This window comes from Arachis ipaensis, chromosome B7 (genome assembly GCF_059453495.1).
Source record: "Arachis ipaensis isolate K30076 ecotype BB chromosome B7, ASM5945349v1, whole genome shotgun sequence".
Classification (NCBI taxonomy): domain Eukaryota; kingdom Viridiplantae; phylum Streptophyta; class Magnoliopsida; order Fabales; family Fabaceae; genus Arachis; species Arachis ipaensis.
This window is the reverse complement of record NC_142442.1, coordinates 78,586,276-78,603,560: the sequence shown is the minus strand read 5'-3', so window position 1 is coordinate 78,603,560 and position 17,285 is coordinate 78,586,276. Positions and strand designations below refer to the sequence as shown.

Sequence of the window (17,285 nt, the reverse complement as noted above, 5' to 3'; positions counted from 1 at the left end):
TGAAACAAAGTTCGTTCTATTTCCGGATCAAAAGGGGCTAAGCTCGGATTCGGTTGTGAACGCGTCATGCAATGAAGGGGAAATGGAATTCATTGTAATGATGAGGAGTTAGTCAATTGAGCAATTTACAATGAAGTGCAACTATGTACATATATACATACTTAATCCAAAACAATAACATGGCACGCTAAGCAAAATCCCCGGCAACGGCGCCATTTTGACAAATAGATTTTTGCCGGTATAGAAATTATCAAATGATCAATCGTAGTATAGTCTAAACCGACGCAAAATCCTTCATCAAACAAATCTACAATCTATATCCGAGAGTACTAGTCTCCCGAGTCGTTCTCCCTTGGAATTGCCAAAGTGTGCATCTTATTGATTTAGTAAGCTTTGTTGGAATTCTTTGAAGGTTTTAGCAAAGCAATGAGAAACAAACAATCAATTATCAAAAGACTTGGCTTAGGGTTGGCATTTGAAATCCTATCCTTATAGTCCATTCAATGTTGACAACAATTAGGCCTTGCTCCATTTAGTTATCCCCTAGGCATAAAGGAAGGTCAAATGAAAGTAATCAACTTGAGTCACAAGTCCTAGCTTCACCTTATGGGAATCTAGCTTTAGTGCACTCCAAGCCAACTAGCAATCCCTAATTCTAAATCAACTATTGATACAACTATTCAACTTCTTCCAAGGACCAAACCCTATGCCAAGTGTGAAAATTCTACTCCATAGCTAGTGTTGTCATTTTATCAAACATGTAATGAGCAAGAAGGAAAGTCATAGTAAAATGAGAAGAAAAGTCAAATTGAAAGTATTGCAACACAAAGAGCTAACAACAAGTCTCAAAGAGTAGCAATGAAAATCCAAAATAGAGATGAAATCCAAAATTACAAAGTTGAATTCTAGATCTATGAGAATTGATCAATTGTATCTACTACTTGAAATTGGAGAAGGAAATCTATGACATGAACAAAGTAGAGTGAGAATTGTAATGGATCTCACCAAAAAGTCATTGAGAATTCAGAAATTAGAAGAGGATGAACCCTAGTGAAGCTTGGAATCTCCCTCTTCTTCTCCCCAAAAAGTGTAACTAACTCTCTCTTCTCCCCCAAAAAAAAGGAAAAATATCTAGATCTAGAAGAAATGAACTAAAAGTGTCCTTAACCCTTGTTCCTTTGGTCTTCTTAAGCTTTTCCCGCCAAGGTGCTTCTCTAAGAGTGGAATCCTTAACTGCCTCCACGCCTAAGTCACGTGACTTCTTAAAAAAATCATATTCGCAAATCGGCGCGCACGCGCGAGGCACGCGCGCGCGCCGTTGAGACGTCTTGTAATGTGCGCGGACGTGTGATGTACGCGTACGCGCCCATGAAGATCCTGGCTTAGCCGCTTCTCAAGCCGGCTCTGGGCTTTGGCTTCGCGTTGCTCTATCCGCGCGGGCGCGCCAGGTGCGCGCACGCGCCCATGCGGAAACCTTCAAAGCTTAATCCTCATGCTTCCTTCCTTTGTACCCATCTTCCTTCTCTCTTTCGGTCCATTCCTATTCTATATCCTGAAACCACTTAACACACAAGTCACGGCATCGAATGGCATCAAGAGAAGATTAGAAATGTATCTATTTTAGTGCAAAACAAGCATGTTTTCATTCATGAGGCAAAACTAGGGAAGGAATGCAAAATCTTGTATTTTCATATGGAAAGTGTGTGGAATCATTGATAAAACCCCTGAAATCATCACAAGATAAATCCTCAAATTGGGGTTTGTCAGGAGTCTATTGATAACATGAATAGCAGTAAGAACAGCTTCACCCCAAGTACGCTCAGGACATAAAGAAGAAAGGAGCATTGCACGGACGGAGTTAAGAATGTGACGGTGTTTGCGTTCAGCTATACCATTTTGTTGAGATGTACCAGGATAAGAAAACTCTGACAAAGTACCCTATTCTGCAAGAAAGGCTAAGAGTTTGGAATCACGGTATATCATAGCATTATCACGTCGAAAAACCTTAATGTCCTTGGAAAAGTGAGTTTTAATCATAGTAGCAAAGTTGATATAGATCTGAGGTAACTCATGGCGATTAGTCATCAAATAAACCCAAGTAAAACGGGAATAATCATCAATGAAAACGATAAAGTATCAAGCTCTGCCCATAGAGGCAGTGGGAGTGGGACCCCAAACATCAGAGTGAATGAGATCAAAAGGAGAGCAAACAAGAGATGAATTATTGTGAAAAGATAAAGCAGGTTGTTTGGCAGTTTGGCAAGAAATGCAATCAAAAGATTCATTTGGAACCTGACCTAAAACACCTTGAGACATAAGAGGACGCAGTTTTCCTAAGGAGGTGTGGGCAAGACGTTGATGCCATAAGTGAAGGGTAGAGGGAGAAGAAGCAGCACAGAGATTTGGTACAGGAAGAATATGAAGATTCTCGAGTTCGAACAACCTTCCGACCTTACGTCCAGTCTCGATGATTTGTCCCGTTCGAGGATCCTATACGCGACAGCCAAAAACGGAAAAAGTGACTTCAAAACCCAAATCAACAAGTTGACCAATAGAAATAAGATTGAAGTTTAATTTGGGAATATAATAAATATTAGGAAGATTAAGAGTTGACTGAGATATAGAACCCTTGTGTGTTGCGTGCAAGAGGGAGCCATTTGCATTATTGACAGAAGGTCCATTTGTAGTGGTAGACATGGACGAGAAAATATTATTCAACGGAGACATGTGATTAAAGCAACCCGAGTCAAAGTACCATTTAGAATTACCTGGAGGGGTCGATAAAGCAGCAGGGGTATTAATAGAAACAGAGAGAAGACATTGAAGAAGAGATGCAATATCAGATAGAGAGACCGGAGACGAGTGGAGTGGATCAGGACGTAGTGGGCGAGTAGGACAGGCAGTAATTAAATGTCCCGAGAGCTTGCAGTAACGGCAAAACAGCTGTGAACAATGGTAGCTAATATGACCTGTCTGGTGGCATGTGCGACATTCAACAGAAGAACAGTCGGGGAAGAGGTACCCAGAATGGTTACAGTTTCAACAGAATTTACCCTTTCTATCGGTGGCAGCAAAAACATTTGGCTTTTCCATGATAGTGGTCACAAAGATCAAAGAGAGGAGAGAAAACGGCAATTTCGGAGCAGAAAATGAGAAATCAGAGTGCAGAATCGGAAAGAGCTCACCAAAAAACCTTAGGGAGGGTCCCGCTTGTCTGCCACGTTAGCACCACGTCAGCGAGACAATGACACGTGGTAGCACCTGAGTAGACGAGAGAGACACGCTGGCGGTGAGGTGGAGGCGCGGGTCAGGTGCAGGTCGGGTCATGGATACCAGGGATGGCTTCGTTGCGACACATGGCAGCACCAGGAGCGTGCGATCAGCACCAAGATCAACGGCTGCTGAAGCTTCTGGAATGAAACAATGGAGGTGGACAGCGAACTTCCGGCGGCGCGTCCGGGGGCTGCTGGCGGCGATCTCGGTGGCGTTGGAAAGCCGGAGGTGACGAACTAAGGCGTCGAAAACAGATCAAAAAACGAGAGCGAAGAGGCACTGTCGGAAGAGAAAAACAAGGATGCTAGGAACATAATTTCATTGAAAAAAAACTTTAGGCTCTTGATACCATGTTAGAAACAGGAGGCTGAGATAGTAATCTGAAAAGTGTATTATTGAGTGTAATCAAAGGTACAATATACAAGGGATATTTATAGGTGCTAAATGAATTAGAGTAATAAAGGCATAGAATCCTATAATTAATATACAGATATACTATATAAATATAAACGATACTAACTTGTCTAAATTGATGCTAATGATTCTCTAACAATGGCAATGACGACTTCTGATTCCTCTTATCGTAACGAACCAACTAATCTGCCAAACTCAATAGCCTACGACAATATGTAAATGACATCACAAATGCAGTTTGTTAAGTTGATTACAAAATTTTCCTACATATAGAAGCAGCTTTCATGTACAGGGTATAGCCGTTGAGCATACAAGGCTAAACAATGGCCAACAGAGAGAATCAAAATAATAAACATTATATCCGACAAGAAGTTACATAACGGCCGGCAGAAAAAGCAGCTTGAATTAAAAAATCAATAATGCTTCACATCTATGCAAAAATCCTAACTAAGTCATCCAAGAATTTTTTTTTAGACACGCCTCCCCCTCCCCCAAGTTATGTAAAATATATGCGCGCCCCCTCCCCCTCTTATTAAGGTAACAGAATTATGTAAAACTTCTTCTTCAACGTAAACATTCTTCCACGTTAATGATATGTATTGCAATTCTGGATCTGCTCTGCTACTCGTCGTTCTTCTTCCTATTCTTCGCTTTCTTCTTCGATATGTGGATTTATCTTCTTCATTTTCAGATTTCAATAGGCTATCAAAATAATGAATGATTCAACTCCAAATCAATTAAATGAGAGCGATTTGGATTATTCTTCTAAATCCTATCAAGCGGACGAGGTTTGGATTATTCAATTTTGAATCGAATTGAATGGAATGCAATTGCTAAATTGAATTGAATTGAATTGATAATCTCTAAATTGTAGACATAGGTGTTTTGAATTTGATTTTATATATACAATGTTCAGTTCATTTAGCATTGTACATTGTTTTCGCTTTGATTTATATTTTCGGTTCATTATGTAGGCAGTTGTTCGAATTTGAATTTATATAATGGATAATGTTCCATTCATTTAGTACTATACAATGGTTTCGCTTTAATAATATGTTCGGTTCATTATGCAGACAGTTGTTCGAATTTCAATTTATATAATGGACAATGTTTCGTTCATTTAGTACTATACAATGGTTTGCTTTAATAATATGTTTGGTTCATTCTGCAGTCCAGGTGTGTTATGGATGAACAATTTGTCCTAAAGGTTGGGATGATTTTCAAGACACTAGAAGAAGCTGGAAAGTTCTACAAGAATTATTCCAAACTTGCCGATTTTTCTACCAAAATAAGGAACACGACTCGAAAGGGAGACGAGATTAAGAATCAACTAATCGTATGCAACAAAGAGGGGAGGTGGAAATTCAAGATATCTGCAACTCTGAAGACAAACCCCTCAGCCGGCATAAACTGTCCAGCCAGGATTTACGTACACATATTGAAGGACATCGGTCTTTGGACAATTTTTAAAGTTGTTCTGAATCATTCACACTCCTGAATGCCCAAACCGAGCAGAGATGCTCAAACAATACAGGGTGCTAAGCATGTTTGTGCGTCGCACCATCGAAAACAACGAGGAAGCTGGAATCAGACCGAGCAAAACTTACCAATCATTCGTAGTAGCAGCGGGCAGTCATTGGGAACTAAGTTTTATAGAAAAAGACGTGAGGAATTGCATCACAAGAAAAGTATGGAATGTGTCCAAACAAGATGATGCCAAAGAATTTAGGAAGTACTTATTAAGATTGAAAGAGAAAAATCAAAATTTCTTTTTCGAGCTCAGCCTCGATGGCGATCACTCCATCAAAAATGCATTTTGGGCCGACACAAGAAGCAAGGCTGCATGCGAGTATTTTGGAGACATCGTTTCATTCAACACCACGTACAACACAAACAGGTATTCGGTTCACCAAAACTAAGTCTTAGGTCACATAGGCAACACATTTCGGTTCATAACTGATGCCAGTGTCTATTTTTGCAGGTACAATCTGGTTTTTGGGTTTTTATGTGGGCGTGAATCACCACGGTAGGTCAACACTTCTCGGATGCACTCTGATAAAAAACGAGGACATCCAATCATTCAAATGGCCATTTGAGTGTTGGCTCCGTTGTATGGGAGGAAAGACACCAAAAGGAATTCTCACCGACCAATGCGCATCGATGCAAAGGACCATCGAGATGTGCATGCCAACAACAATTCACTGGTGGTGCATCTGGCACATCATGAAGAAGATCCCAAGCAAACTAAATGGCTACAAACGACACGAAGAAATCGAACAAGAAATGAGTCACGTCGTTTGGAACTCGTTCACAAAAGACGCTTTCGACAGAAACTGGAATAATTTCATTACAAAGTTCGGTGTCGGAGGCAATAAGTGGCTCTCAGATAACCGACATTTTTAATTCGAATTATTTTGATGCTGTTACTTTTTTGGTTAAAGCGTTCACAACTTTTGGTTAAATGGGCTCATGTTTTCGGTTTATTTTGTAGAGCTATACAAAGATCATCATTTATGGATTCCAGTTTACCTGGATCACCACTTTTGGGTCGGGATGAGAAGCACACAAAGATGCAAGAGCATGCACGCATTTTTCAATAAGTTCATCACACGGAACAGCTCCTTGATTCAATTTGTGAAGCAATACGATAATTGCCTAGTAAGCAGAGGGCAAAGAGAGAGAGAATTTGATGCTGCTGATTTTTACACCGTCATACCGTGCGCAACAAAATCAGCAATAGTGACCCAATTTCAGCACGTGTATACCCACGAGAAGTTTAGGAAAGTTCAAGAACAATTCAGAGGAAAGGTGAACTGCATCACAAGATCAATGAATTCCACCCTAAGTTTACGACATACGAAGTCGTAGAGCAGGTTTCTAACTCCACATTCAACAAGTTTTTCGTCACCTACGATGCAGTATCACGAGAAGTAAAGTGCCAGTGCCTGCTGTGCGAGTCAAGGGGCATAGTGTGCCGCCATTCGTTGAGCGTCTTAAGTTTCGAGTGAGTAGATAAAGTGGCACTGAAATATATACTGGAACACTGGAGAAAGAACATAAAGAGGAGGCACACACACATCAAAAGCAGCCAAGATGAACCTCTATTAGAGTCAAGAAGCAAGAGATTCGACGATTTGGTGTTTCGACCTCACAATATTTGTGAATTTACGTTAGAGTCCGAGGAACTGACCGGAATTCTCCACTGGACTTTTGACAATGTCATGGCAGAGATGCAAGAATATCAAGCGAAAAGCAAAAGAAAAAGTTTACTATCTCATGAAGAAGCGAGGTTGAGCGATGTGAACAAGCTTTAAAGCCCGCCACGTGTGAGAAGAAGAGGCCGCCCCAAGAACAAATGGTGCACGAAATTGTGATCTCTGGTAATGGCTCCAAAAACTTGGTGCTCTAATCTCAATTCATAATTTGTCACAACTTCGATACAACTAACCAGCAAGTGCACTGGGTCGTCCAAGTAATAAACCTTACGTGAGTAAGGGTCGATCCCACGGAGATTGTTGGTATGAAGCAAGCTATGGTCACCTTGTAAATCTCAGTCAGGCGGATAATAATTGATTATGGAGTTTTCGAAAATAATACTAATTAAACAGAAACTAAGGATAGAAATACTTATGTAAATCATTGGTGAGAATTTCAGATAAGCGTATGGAGATGCTTTCGTCCCTCTAAACCTCTGCTTTCCCGCTGTCTTCATCCAATCAGTCTTACTCCTTTCCATGGCAAGCTTTATGCAAGGGCATCACCGTTGTCAGTGGCTACAATCCCCTCCTCTTGTGAAAATGGTCCAAATGCTCTGTCACGGCACGGCTAATCATCTGAGGTTTCCGATCATACTGGAATAAGATTTACTGTCCTTTTGCGTCTGTCACTACGCCCAGCACTCGCGAGTTTGAAGTACGTCACAGCCATCCCTTCCCGGATCCTACTCGGAATACCACAGATAAGGTTTAGACTTTCCGGACCTCAGGAATGGCCATCCATGGGTTCTAACTTATACCACGAAGATCCTGATTAAGAGATCCAAGAGATATTCATTCTAGCTTGTTCGCATGTAGAACGGAAGTGTTTGTCAGGCACGCGTTCATAAGGGAGAATGATGATGAGCGTCACATAATCATCACATTCATCATGTTCTTGGGTGCGAATGGATATCTTAGAAGCGGAATAAGTTGAATTGAATAGAAAGACAGTAGTACTTTGCATTAATCTTTGAGGAACAGCAGAGCTCCACACCTTAATCTATGGAGTGTAGAAACTCTACCGTTGAAAATACATAAGTGAAGGGTTCAGGCATGGCTGAGAGGCCAGCCCTCAAACGTGATCTAAGATAGCATACAACTGATCAAAGATATCTAATACAATAGTAAAAGGTCCTATTTATAATAAACTAGCTACTAGGGTTTACAGAAGTAAGTAATTGATGCATAAATCCACTTCCGGGGCCCACTTGATGTGTGCTTGGGCTGAGCTTGAAGTCTACACGTGGAGAGGTCATTCTTGGAGTTGGACGCCACCTTTTGTGCCATTTTGGGCGTTGAACACCACTTTGCAACTTGTTTCTGGCGCTGGACGCCAGAATTGGGCAGAGAGCTGGCGTTGAACGCCAGTTTGCATCATCTAAACTTGGGCAAAGTATAGACTATTATATATTGCTGGAAAGCCCTGGATGTCTACTTTCCAACGCAATTAGAAGCGCGCCATTTTGAGTTCTGTAGCTCCATAAAATCTATTTTGCGTGTAGGGAGGTCAGAATCCAACAGCATCAGCAGTCCTTCTTCAACCTCTGAATCTGATTTTTGCTCAAGTCCCTCAATTTCAGCCAGAAAATACCTGAAATCATAGAAAAACACACAAACTCATAATAAAGTCCAGAAATGTGAATTTAACATAAAAACTAATGAAAACATCCCTAAAAGTAACTAGATTCTACTAAAAACATACTAAAAATAATGCCAAAAAGCGTATAAATTATCCGTTCATCACAACACCAAACTTAAATTGTTGCTTGTCCCCAAGCAACTAAAAATCAAATAGGATAAAAAGAAGAGAATATACTATAAATTCCAAACTATCAATGAAACATAGCTCTAATCAGATGAGCGGGACTTGTAGCTTTTTGCCTCTTGAATAGTTTTGGCATCTCACTTTATCCATTGATGTTCAGAATGATTGGCTTCTATAGGAACTCAGAGTTCAGATAGTGTTATTTATTCTCCTAGTTCAGTATGATGATTCTTGAATACAGCTTCTTTATGAGTCTTGGCCGTGGCCCTAAGCACTTTGTTTTCCAGTATTACCACCGGATACGTAAATGCCACAGACATATAATTGGGTGAACCTTTTCAGATTGTGACTCAACTTTGCTAAAGTCCCCAATTAGAGGTGTCCAGGGTTCTTAAGCACACTCTTTTTTTGCTTTGGACCTTGACTTTAACCGCTCAGTTTCAAGTTTTCACTTGACACCTACACGCCACAAGCACATGGTTAGGGACAGCTCGGTTTAGCCGCTTAGACCAGGATTTTATTCCTTTAGGCCCTCCTATCCACTGATGCTCAAAGCCTTGGGATCCTTTTTATTTGCCCTTGCCTTTTGGTTTTAAGGGTTATTGCCTTTTTTTGCTCTTGCCTCTTGGTTTTAAGAGCTTTTGGCTTTTTCTGCTTGCTTTTTCTTTCCATTTTTTTTCGCCTATTTTTTTTTTCTGCAAGCTTTGTTCTTTGCTGCTTTTTCTTGCTTCAAGAATCATTTTTATGATTTTTCAGATTATCAAATAACATGTTTCCTAGTCATCGTTCTTTCAAGAGCCAACATATTTAACATTCTTAAACAACAACTTCAAAAGACATATGCACTGTTCAAGCATACATTCAGAAAACAAGAAGCATTGTCACAACATCAATATAATTAAACTAAGTTCAAGGATAAATTCAAAACTCATGTACTTCTTGTTCTTTTGAATTAAAACATTTTTCATTTAAGAGAGGTGATGGATTCATAGGACATTCATAACTTTAAGACATAGTCACTAACTACTAATGATCATGTAATAAAGACACAAACATAGATAAGCACTTTAACATAGAGAAAACGAAAACAGAGAATGTAAGAACAAGGAATGAATCCACCTTAGTGATGGTGGCGTTTTCTTCTTGAGGAACCAATGATGTCCTTGAGCTCTTCTATGTCTCTTCCTTGTCTTTGTTGCTCCTCCCTCATTGCTTTTTGATCTTCTCTTATTTCATGAAGGATGATGGAGTGCTCTTGATGTTCCACCCTTAGTTGTCCCATGTTGGAACTTAATTCTCCTAGGGATGTATTGATCTGCTCCCAATAGTTTTGTGGAGGAAAATGCATTTGAGGCATCTCCGGGATCTCATGGTGATGAGCTTCATGCGCCTCTTGAGCTCCATGAATGGGCTCTCTTGCTTGCTCCATCTTTTTCTTAGTGATGGGCTTCTCTTCCTCAATGTGAATGTCTCCTTCTATGGAAGCTCCAGCTGAGTAACAAAGATGGCAGATAAGATGAGGAAAAGCTAGCCTTGCCCCAGGAGAGGGCTTTTCGGCTATTTTGTAGAGTTCAAGGGAGATAACTTCATGAACTTCTACTTCCTCTCCAATCATGATGCTATGGATCATGATGGCCCGATCCACAGTAACTTCAGATCGGTTGCTAGTGGGGATGATGGAGCGTTGGATGAACTCCAACCATCCTCTAGCCACAGGCTTGAGGTCCAATCTTCTTAGTTGAACCGGCTTGCCTTTGGAGTCAATCTTCCATTGAGCTCCTTCCACACATATGTCCATGAAGACTTGGTCCAACCTTTGATTAAAGTTGACCCTTCTAGTGTAGGGGCGTTCATCTCCTTGCATCATAGGCAAGTTAAACGCCAACTTCACATTTTCCGGACTAAAATCCAAGTATTTCCCCCGAACTATTGTAACATAGTTCTTTGGATCCGGGTTCTTACTTTGATCATGGTTCTTGGTGATCCATGCATTGGCATAGAACTCTTGAACCATTAGGATGCCGACTTGTTGGATGGGATTTGTTAGAACTTCCCAACCTCTTCTTTGAATTTCATGTCGAATCTCCAGATACTCATTTCTTTTGAGTTTGAAAGGGACCTCGGGGATCACCTTCTTCTTGGCCACAACATCATAGAAGTGGTCTTGATGAGCTTTGGAGATGAATCTTTCCATCTCCCATGACTCGGAGGTGGAAGCTTTTGTCTTCCCTTTCCCTTTTCTAGAGGATTCTCCGGTCTTAGGCGCCATCAATGGTAATGGAAAAACAAAAAGCTTATGCTTTTACCACACCAAACTTAGAATATTACTCGCCCTCGAGCAAGAGAAGAAAGAATAGATGAAGAAGAAGAAGAAATGGAGGAGAGGGAGAAGGGGTTGTGTGTATGGATGTGAGTGGTGAATGGAAAACAGAAGGGACGACCATGAATGGAGAGAGAGAGGGTGAGGTGGGTGGGGATCCTGTGAAATTCACAGATCCTGAGATGATCCTGTGGTGTCCACAGATCCTGAGGTGTCAAGGATTTATAACCTTGCACCAAATTAGGCATGCAAAATGCCCTTACACACAACTCTGGGCGTTTAGGGCCAGGTTGGTGCTTGTTCTGGGCGTTGAACGCCCATTTGTTGCCCATTTCTGGCGTTGAACGCCAGAACCATGCTTGTTCTGAGCGTTCAGCGCCAGCTCTTCTCCAGGGTGCATTTCTGGCGTTCAAACGCCCAGATGCTGCCCATTTCTGGCGTTCAGCGCCAGAACCATGCTCTATTCTGGCGTTGAACGCCCAAAACATGCTTCTTACTAGCGTTTAAACGCCAGTAAGGTCTTCCTCCAGGGTGTGATTTTTCTTCTGCTGTTTTTGATTCCGTTTTCAATTTTTATATTTATTTTGTGACTCCACATGATCATGAACCTATAAAGACATATAACTAAGAAAAATATAGTTAGATAAATAAAAATTGGGTTGCCTCCCAACAAGCGCTTCTTTAATGTCAATAGCTTGACAGTGGACTCTCATGGAGCCTCACAGATGTGCAGAGCTTTGTTGAGACCTCCCAACACCAAACGTAGAGTTTGGATATGGGGGTTTGACACCAAACTTAGAGTTTGGTTGTGGCCTCCCAACACCAAACTTAGAGTTTGACTGTGGGGGCTTTGGTTGACTCTGCTTTGAGAGAAGCTTTTTCTGCTTCTTCTCCATGGATGCAGAGAGAGATCCTTGAGTTGTAAACACAAGGTTTTCCTTATTTAATTGAAGGATCAATTCTCCTCTGTCCACATCAATCACAGCTCTTGCTGTGGCTAGGAAAGGTCTTCCTAGGATGATGGATTCATCCTCTTCCTTTCCAGTATCCAGGACTATGAAATCAGCAGGGATGTAAAGGCCTTCAACCTTTACTAACACGTCCTCTACTTGTCCATAAGCCTGTTTTCTTGAATTGTCTGCCATCTCTACTGAGATTTTAGCAGCTTGCACCCCATAGATTCTCAGTTTCTCTATTACAGAGAGGGGCATGAGGTTTATCCCTGAACCAAGGTCACACAGAGTCTTAAAGATCATGGTGCCTATGGTACAAGGTATTATAAACTTTCCAGGATCCTGTTTCTTCTGAGGCAATGTCAGTTGATCCAGATCACTTAGTTCATTGGTGAACAAGGGAGGTTCATCTTCCCAAGTTTCAATACCAAATAATTTGGCATTTAGCTTTATGATTGCACCAAGGAACTTGGCAGCTTGCTCTTCAGTAACATCCTCATTCTCTTCAGAAGAGGAATACTCATCAGAGCTCATGAATGGCATAAGGAGGTTCAATGGAATCTCTATGGTCTCTAGATGAGTCTCAGATTCCTTAGGTTCCTCAGAGGGAAGCTCCTTATTGATCACTAGACGTCCCAGGAGGTCTTCCTCCTTGGGATTCACGTCCTCCTCTCCCTCTTTGGGTTCGGCCATTTTGGTTATGTCAATGGCCTTGCACTCTCCTTTTGGATTTTCTTCTGTATTGCTTGGGAGAGTACTAGGAGGGATTTCAGTGATCCTTTTACTCAGCTGGCCCACTTGTGCCTCCAAATTTCTAATGGATGACCTTATTTCATTCATGAAACTCACAGTGGCCTTAGATAGATCAGAAACTAAGTTTGCTAAATTAGGGGTATTTTGTTCAGAGTTCTCTGTCTGTTGCTGAGTAGATGATGGAAAAGGTTTACTATTGTTAAACCTATTTCTTCCACCATTATTAAAGCCTTGTTGAGGCTTTTGATCCTTCCATGAGAAATTTGGATGATTTCTCCATGATGGGTTATAGGTGTTTCCATAAGGTTAACCCATATAATTTACCTCTGCTATTGTAGGGTTTTCAGGATCATAAGCTTCTTCTTCAGAAGACGCCTCTTGAGTACTGTTGGATGCAGCTTGCATTCCATTCAGACTCTTAGAAATCATATTGACTTGCTGAGTCAATATTTTGTTCTGAGCCAATATGGCATTCAGAGTATCAATTTCAAGAACTCCCTTCTTCATAGGCGTCCCATTATTTACAGGATTCCTCTCAGAAGTGTACATGAACTGGTTATTAGCAACCATGTCAATGAGTTCTTGAGCTTCTGCAGGCGTTTTCTTTAGGTGAATGGATCCACCTGCAGAAGTATCCAATGACATCTTTGATAGCTCAGATAAACCATCATAGAATATATCCAGGATGGTCCATTCTGAAAGCATGTCAGAATGACACTTTTTGGTCAACTGTTTGTATCTTTCCCAAGCTTCATAGAGGGATTCACCTTCTTTCTGTCTGAAGGTTTGAACATCCACTCTAATCTTGCTCAGCTTTTGAGGAGGAAAGAACTTGGCTAAGAAAGCCGTGACCAGCTTGTCCCAAGAGTTCAGGCTATCTCTGGGTTGAGAATCCAACCACACTCTAGCTCTGTCTCTTACAGCAAAAGGGAAAAGCATGAGCCTGTAGACTTCAGGATCTACTCCATTAGTCTTAACAGTATCACATATCTGCAAGAATTCAGTTAAGAACTGAAAAGGATCTTCAGATGGAAGTCCATGAAACTTGCAGTTCTGCTGCATCAGAGAAACTAATTGAGGTTTCAGCTCAAAGTTGTTTGCTCCAATGGCAGGAATGGAGATGCTTCTTCCATGTAAATTGGAATTAGGTGCAGTAAAGTCACCAAGCATTCTCCTTGCATTATTGTTGTTGGGTTCGGCTGCCATCTCCTTTACTTGTTCGAAATTTTCAATAAGGTTGTCTCTGGATTGTTGTAATTTAGCTTCTCTTAGTTTTCTCTTCAGAGTCCTTTCAGGTTCTGGATCAGCTTCAACAAGAATGCCTTTTTCTTTGTTCCTGCTCATAAGAAAGAGAAGAGAAAAAGAAAAGAAGAGGAATCCTCTATGTCACAGTAAAGAGGTTCCTTATTGTTAGTAGAGGAAGAAAAGGAATAGGGGTGAAGAAGAATGAAGAATCCAAACACAAAGGTGATGATAGGATCAGAGATGTGAGATGAAGAGAAGTGTTAGTAGATGAATAAATAAATAGAAGGAGATGAGAGAGAAAGAAGTTTTTTGAAAATAATTTTTGAAAAAGAGCTAGTGATTTTCGAAAATAGTTTTTGAAAAAGGTTGGTAGTTTTTGAAAATTTTAAAATCAAAAGTTAAAATAATTAGTTAATCAAAAAGAATTTTTGAAAAAGAGGGAAGATATTTTCGAAAATTAGAGAGAGAGAGAGTTAGTTAGGTAGTTTTGAAAAAGATAAGAAACAAACAAAAAGTTAGTTAGTTAGTTGAAACAAATTTTGAAAAGATAAGAAGTTAGGAAGTTAGAAAAGATATTTTGAAATCAAATTTTTGAAAAAAGATAAGAAGAGAAGATAATTTTGAAAAGATATTATTGAAATTATTTTTTGAAAAAGATTTTATTTTTAAAATCACAATTAATGACTTGATTCACAAGAAATCACAAGATATGATTCTAGAACTCAAAGTTTGAATCTTTCTTAACAAGCAAGTAACAAACTTGAAATTTTTGAATCAAAACATTAATTGTTATTGTTATTTTCGAAAATTTAATATAAAATTAAGAAAAAGATTTTTGAAAAATATTTTTAAAATTTTCGAAAATAACTAAGAAAAATGAAAAAGATTTGATTTTTGAAAAAGATTTTGAAAAAGATAAGATTTTTAAATTGAAAATTTGATTTGACTCATAAAAATAACTAGATTTTAAAAATTTTTGAAAAAGTCAAATCTAATTTTCGAAATTTTAAGAGAGAAAAAGGGAAAGATATTTTTTTTATTTTTGAATTTTTATGATAAGAGAGAAAAAACATGAAAATGATGCAATGCATGAAAATTTTGGATCAAAACAATGAATGCATGCAAAAATGCTATGAATGTCAAGATGAACACCAAGAACACTATGAAGATCATGATGAACATCAAGAACATATTTTTGAAAAATTTTTAATGCAAGAAAAACATGCAAGACACCAAACTTAGAATTCTTTAATGCTTAGACACTAAGAATTCAAGAATGCATATGAAAAATAAGAAAAGACACAAAACATGCAAATGCAAAGATCAAACAAGAAGACTTACCAAGAACAACTTGAAGATCATGAAGAACACTATGAATGCATGAATTTTCGAAAAATGCAAGATGAATATGCAATTGACACCAAATTTCAACTTGACTCAAGACTCAAACAAGAAACATGAAATATTTTTAATTTTTTTGATTTTATGATTTTTTTGTATTTTCTTTTAATTTTTTTTTCGAAAATCATTTTGAAAAAGAAAAATAAGGATTCCAAAATTTTTAATATGAATTCCAGGAATCTTATGCTCTTTAGTCTAAAGCTCCAATCAAAGGGTCAGGCATGGCTTAATAGCCAGCCAAGCTCTAGCATGTAAATTACATCCATTGAGGTGATTAGTTGAAGACCAATCCCAAAGCAGTTTGGGTATGGCTTTACAGCCAGATAGGATTCAACATGTTTCATGAAACACTAGAATTCATTCTTAAAAATTCTGAAGAAAAATATTTTTTTGAAAACATTTTTAAAATTTTTTTTAAAACAGATAAAAAAAATTTTTTGAAATATTTTTGAAAAATTTTTTTGAAAACAAAATAAGAAGAAAATTACCTAATCTGAGCAACAAGATAAACTGTCAGTTGTCCAAACTCGAACAATCCCCGGCAATGGCGCCAAAAACTTGGTGCACGAAATTGTAATCTCTGGTAATGGCTCCAAAAACTTGGTGCTCTAATCTCAATTCATAATTTGTCACAACTTCGATACAACTAACCAGCAAGTGCACTGGGTCGTCCAAGTAATAAACCTTACGTGAGTAAGGGTCGATCCCACAGAGATTGTTGGTATGAAGCAAGCTATGGTCACCTTGTAAATCTCAGTCAGGCGGATAATAATTGATTATGGAGTTTTCGAAAATAATACTAATTAAACAGAAACTAAGGATAGAAATACTTATGTAAATCATTGGTGAGAATTTCAGATAAGCGTATGGAGATGCTTTCGTCCCTCTAAACCTCTGCTTTCCCGCTGTCTTCATCCAATCAGTCTTACTCCTTTCCATGGCAAGCTTTATGCAAGGGCATCACTGTTGTCAGTGGCTACAATCCCCTCCTCTTGTGAAAATGGTCCAAATGCTCTGTCACGGCACGGCTAATCATCTGAGGTTCCCGATCATACTGGAATAGGATTTACTATACTTTTGCGTCTGTCACTACGCCCAGCACTCGCGAGTTTGAAGTACGTCACAGCCATCCCTTTCCGGATCCTACTCGGAATACCACAGACAAGGTTTAGACTTTCCGGACCTCAGGAATGGCCATCCATGGGTTCTAACTTATACCACGAAGATCCTGATTAAGAGATCCAAGAGATATTCATTCTAGCTTGTTCGCATGTAGAACGGAAGTGTTTGTCAGGCACGCGTTCATAAGGGAGAATGATGATGAGGGTCACATAATCATCACATTCATCATGTTCTTGGGTGCAAATGGATATCTTAGAAGCGGAATAAGTTGAATTGAATAGAAAGACAGTAGTACTTTGCATTAATCTTTGAGGAACAGCAGAGCTCCACACCTTAATCTATGGAGTGTAGAAACTCTACCGTTGAAAATACATAGGTGAAGGGTTCAGGCATGGCCGAGAGGCCAGCCCTCAAACGTGATCTAAGATAGCATACAACTGATCAAAGATATCTAATACAATAGTAAAAGGTCCTATTTATAATAAACTAGCTACTAAGGTTTACAGAAGTAAGTAATTGATGCATAAATCCACTTCCGGGGCCCACTTGATGTGTGCTTGGGCTGAGCTTGAAGTCTACATGTGGAGAGGTCATTCTTGGAGTTGGACGCCACCTTTTGTGCCATTTTGGGCGTTGAACTCCACTTTGCAACTTGTTTCTGGCGCTGGACGCCAGAATTGGGCAGAGAGCTGGTGTTGAACGCCAGTTTGCGTCGTCTAAACTTGAGCAAAGTATGGACTATTATATATTTCTGGAAAGCCCTGGATGTCTACTTTCCAACG

At 39.5% G+C, this 17,285-nt stretch overlaps 1 protein-coding gene across 1 annotated transcript; it reads left to right on the top strand.

Annotated features, from left to right (window-relative positions):
* The first annotated feature begins 5,204 nt into the window (after positions 1-5,204).
* LOC148553078 (protein FAR1-RELATED SEQUENCE 5-like) lies at positions 5,205-5,717 on the top strand. Its single transcript, XM_088494767.1, has 2 exons — positions 5,205-5,584; positions 5,669-5,717. Exons 1-2 carry the CDS (start codon positions 5,205-5,207, stop codon positions 5,715-5,717), a joined length of 429 nt encoding a protein of 142 aa, XP_088350893.1.
* The last annotated feature ends 11,568 nt before the right edge of the window (positions 5,718-17,285 follow it).

Coding starts and splice junctions, on each gene's coding strand:
- LOC148553078 (XM_088494767.1), top strand. CDS start 5,205: ATGCTCAAACAATACAGGGTGCTAAGCATGTTTGTGCGTCGCACCATC. Junction 5,585..5,668: donor ACCACGTACAACACAAACAG/GTATTCGGTTCA, acceptor CTATTTTTGCAG/GTACAATCTGGTTTTTGGGT.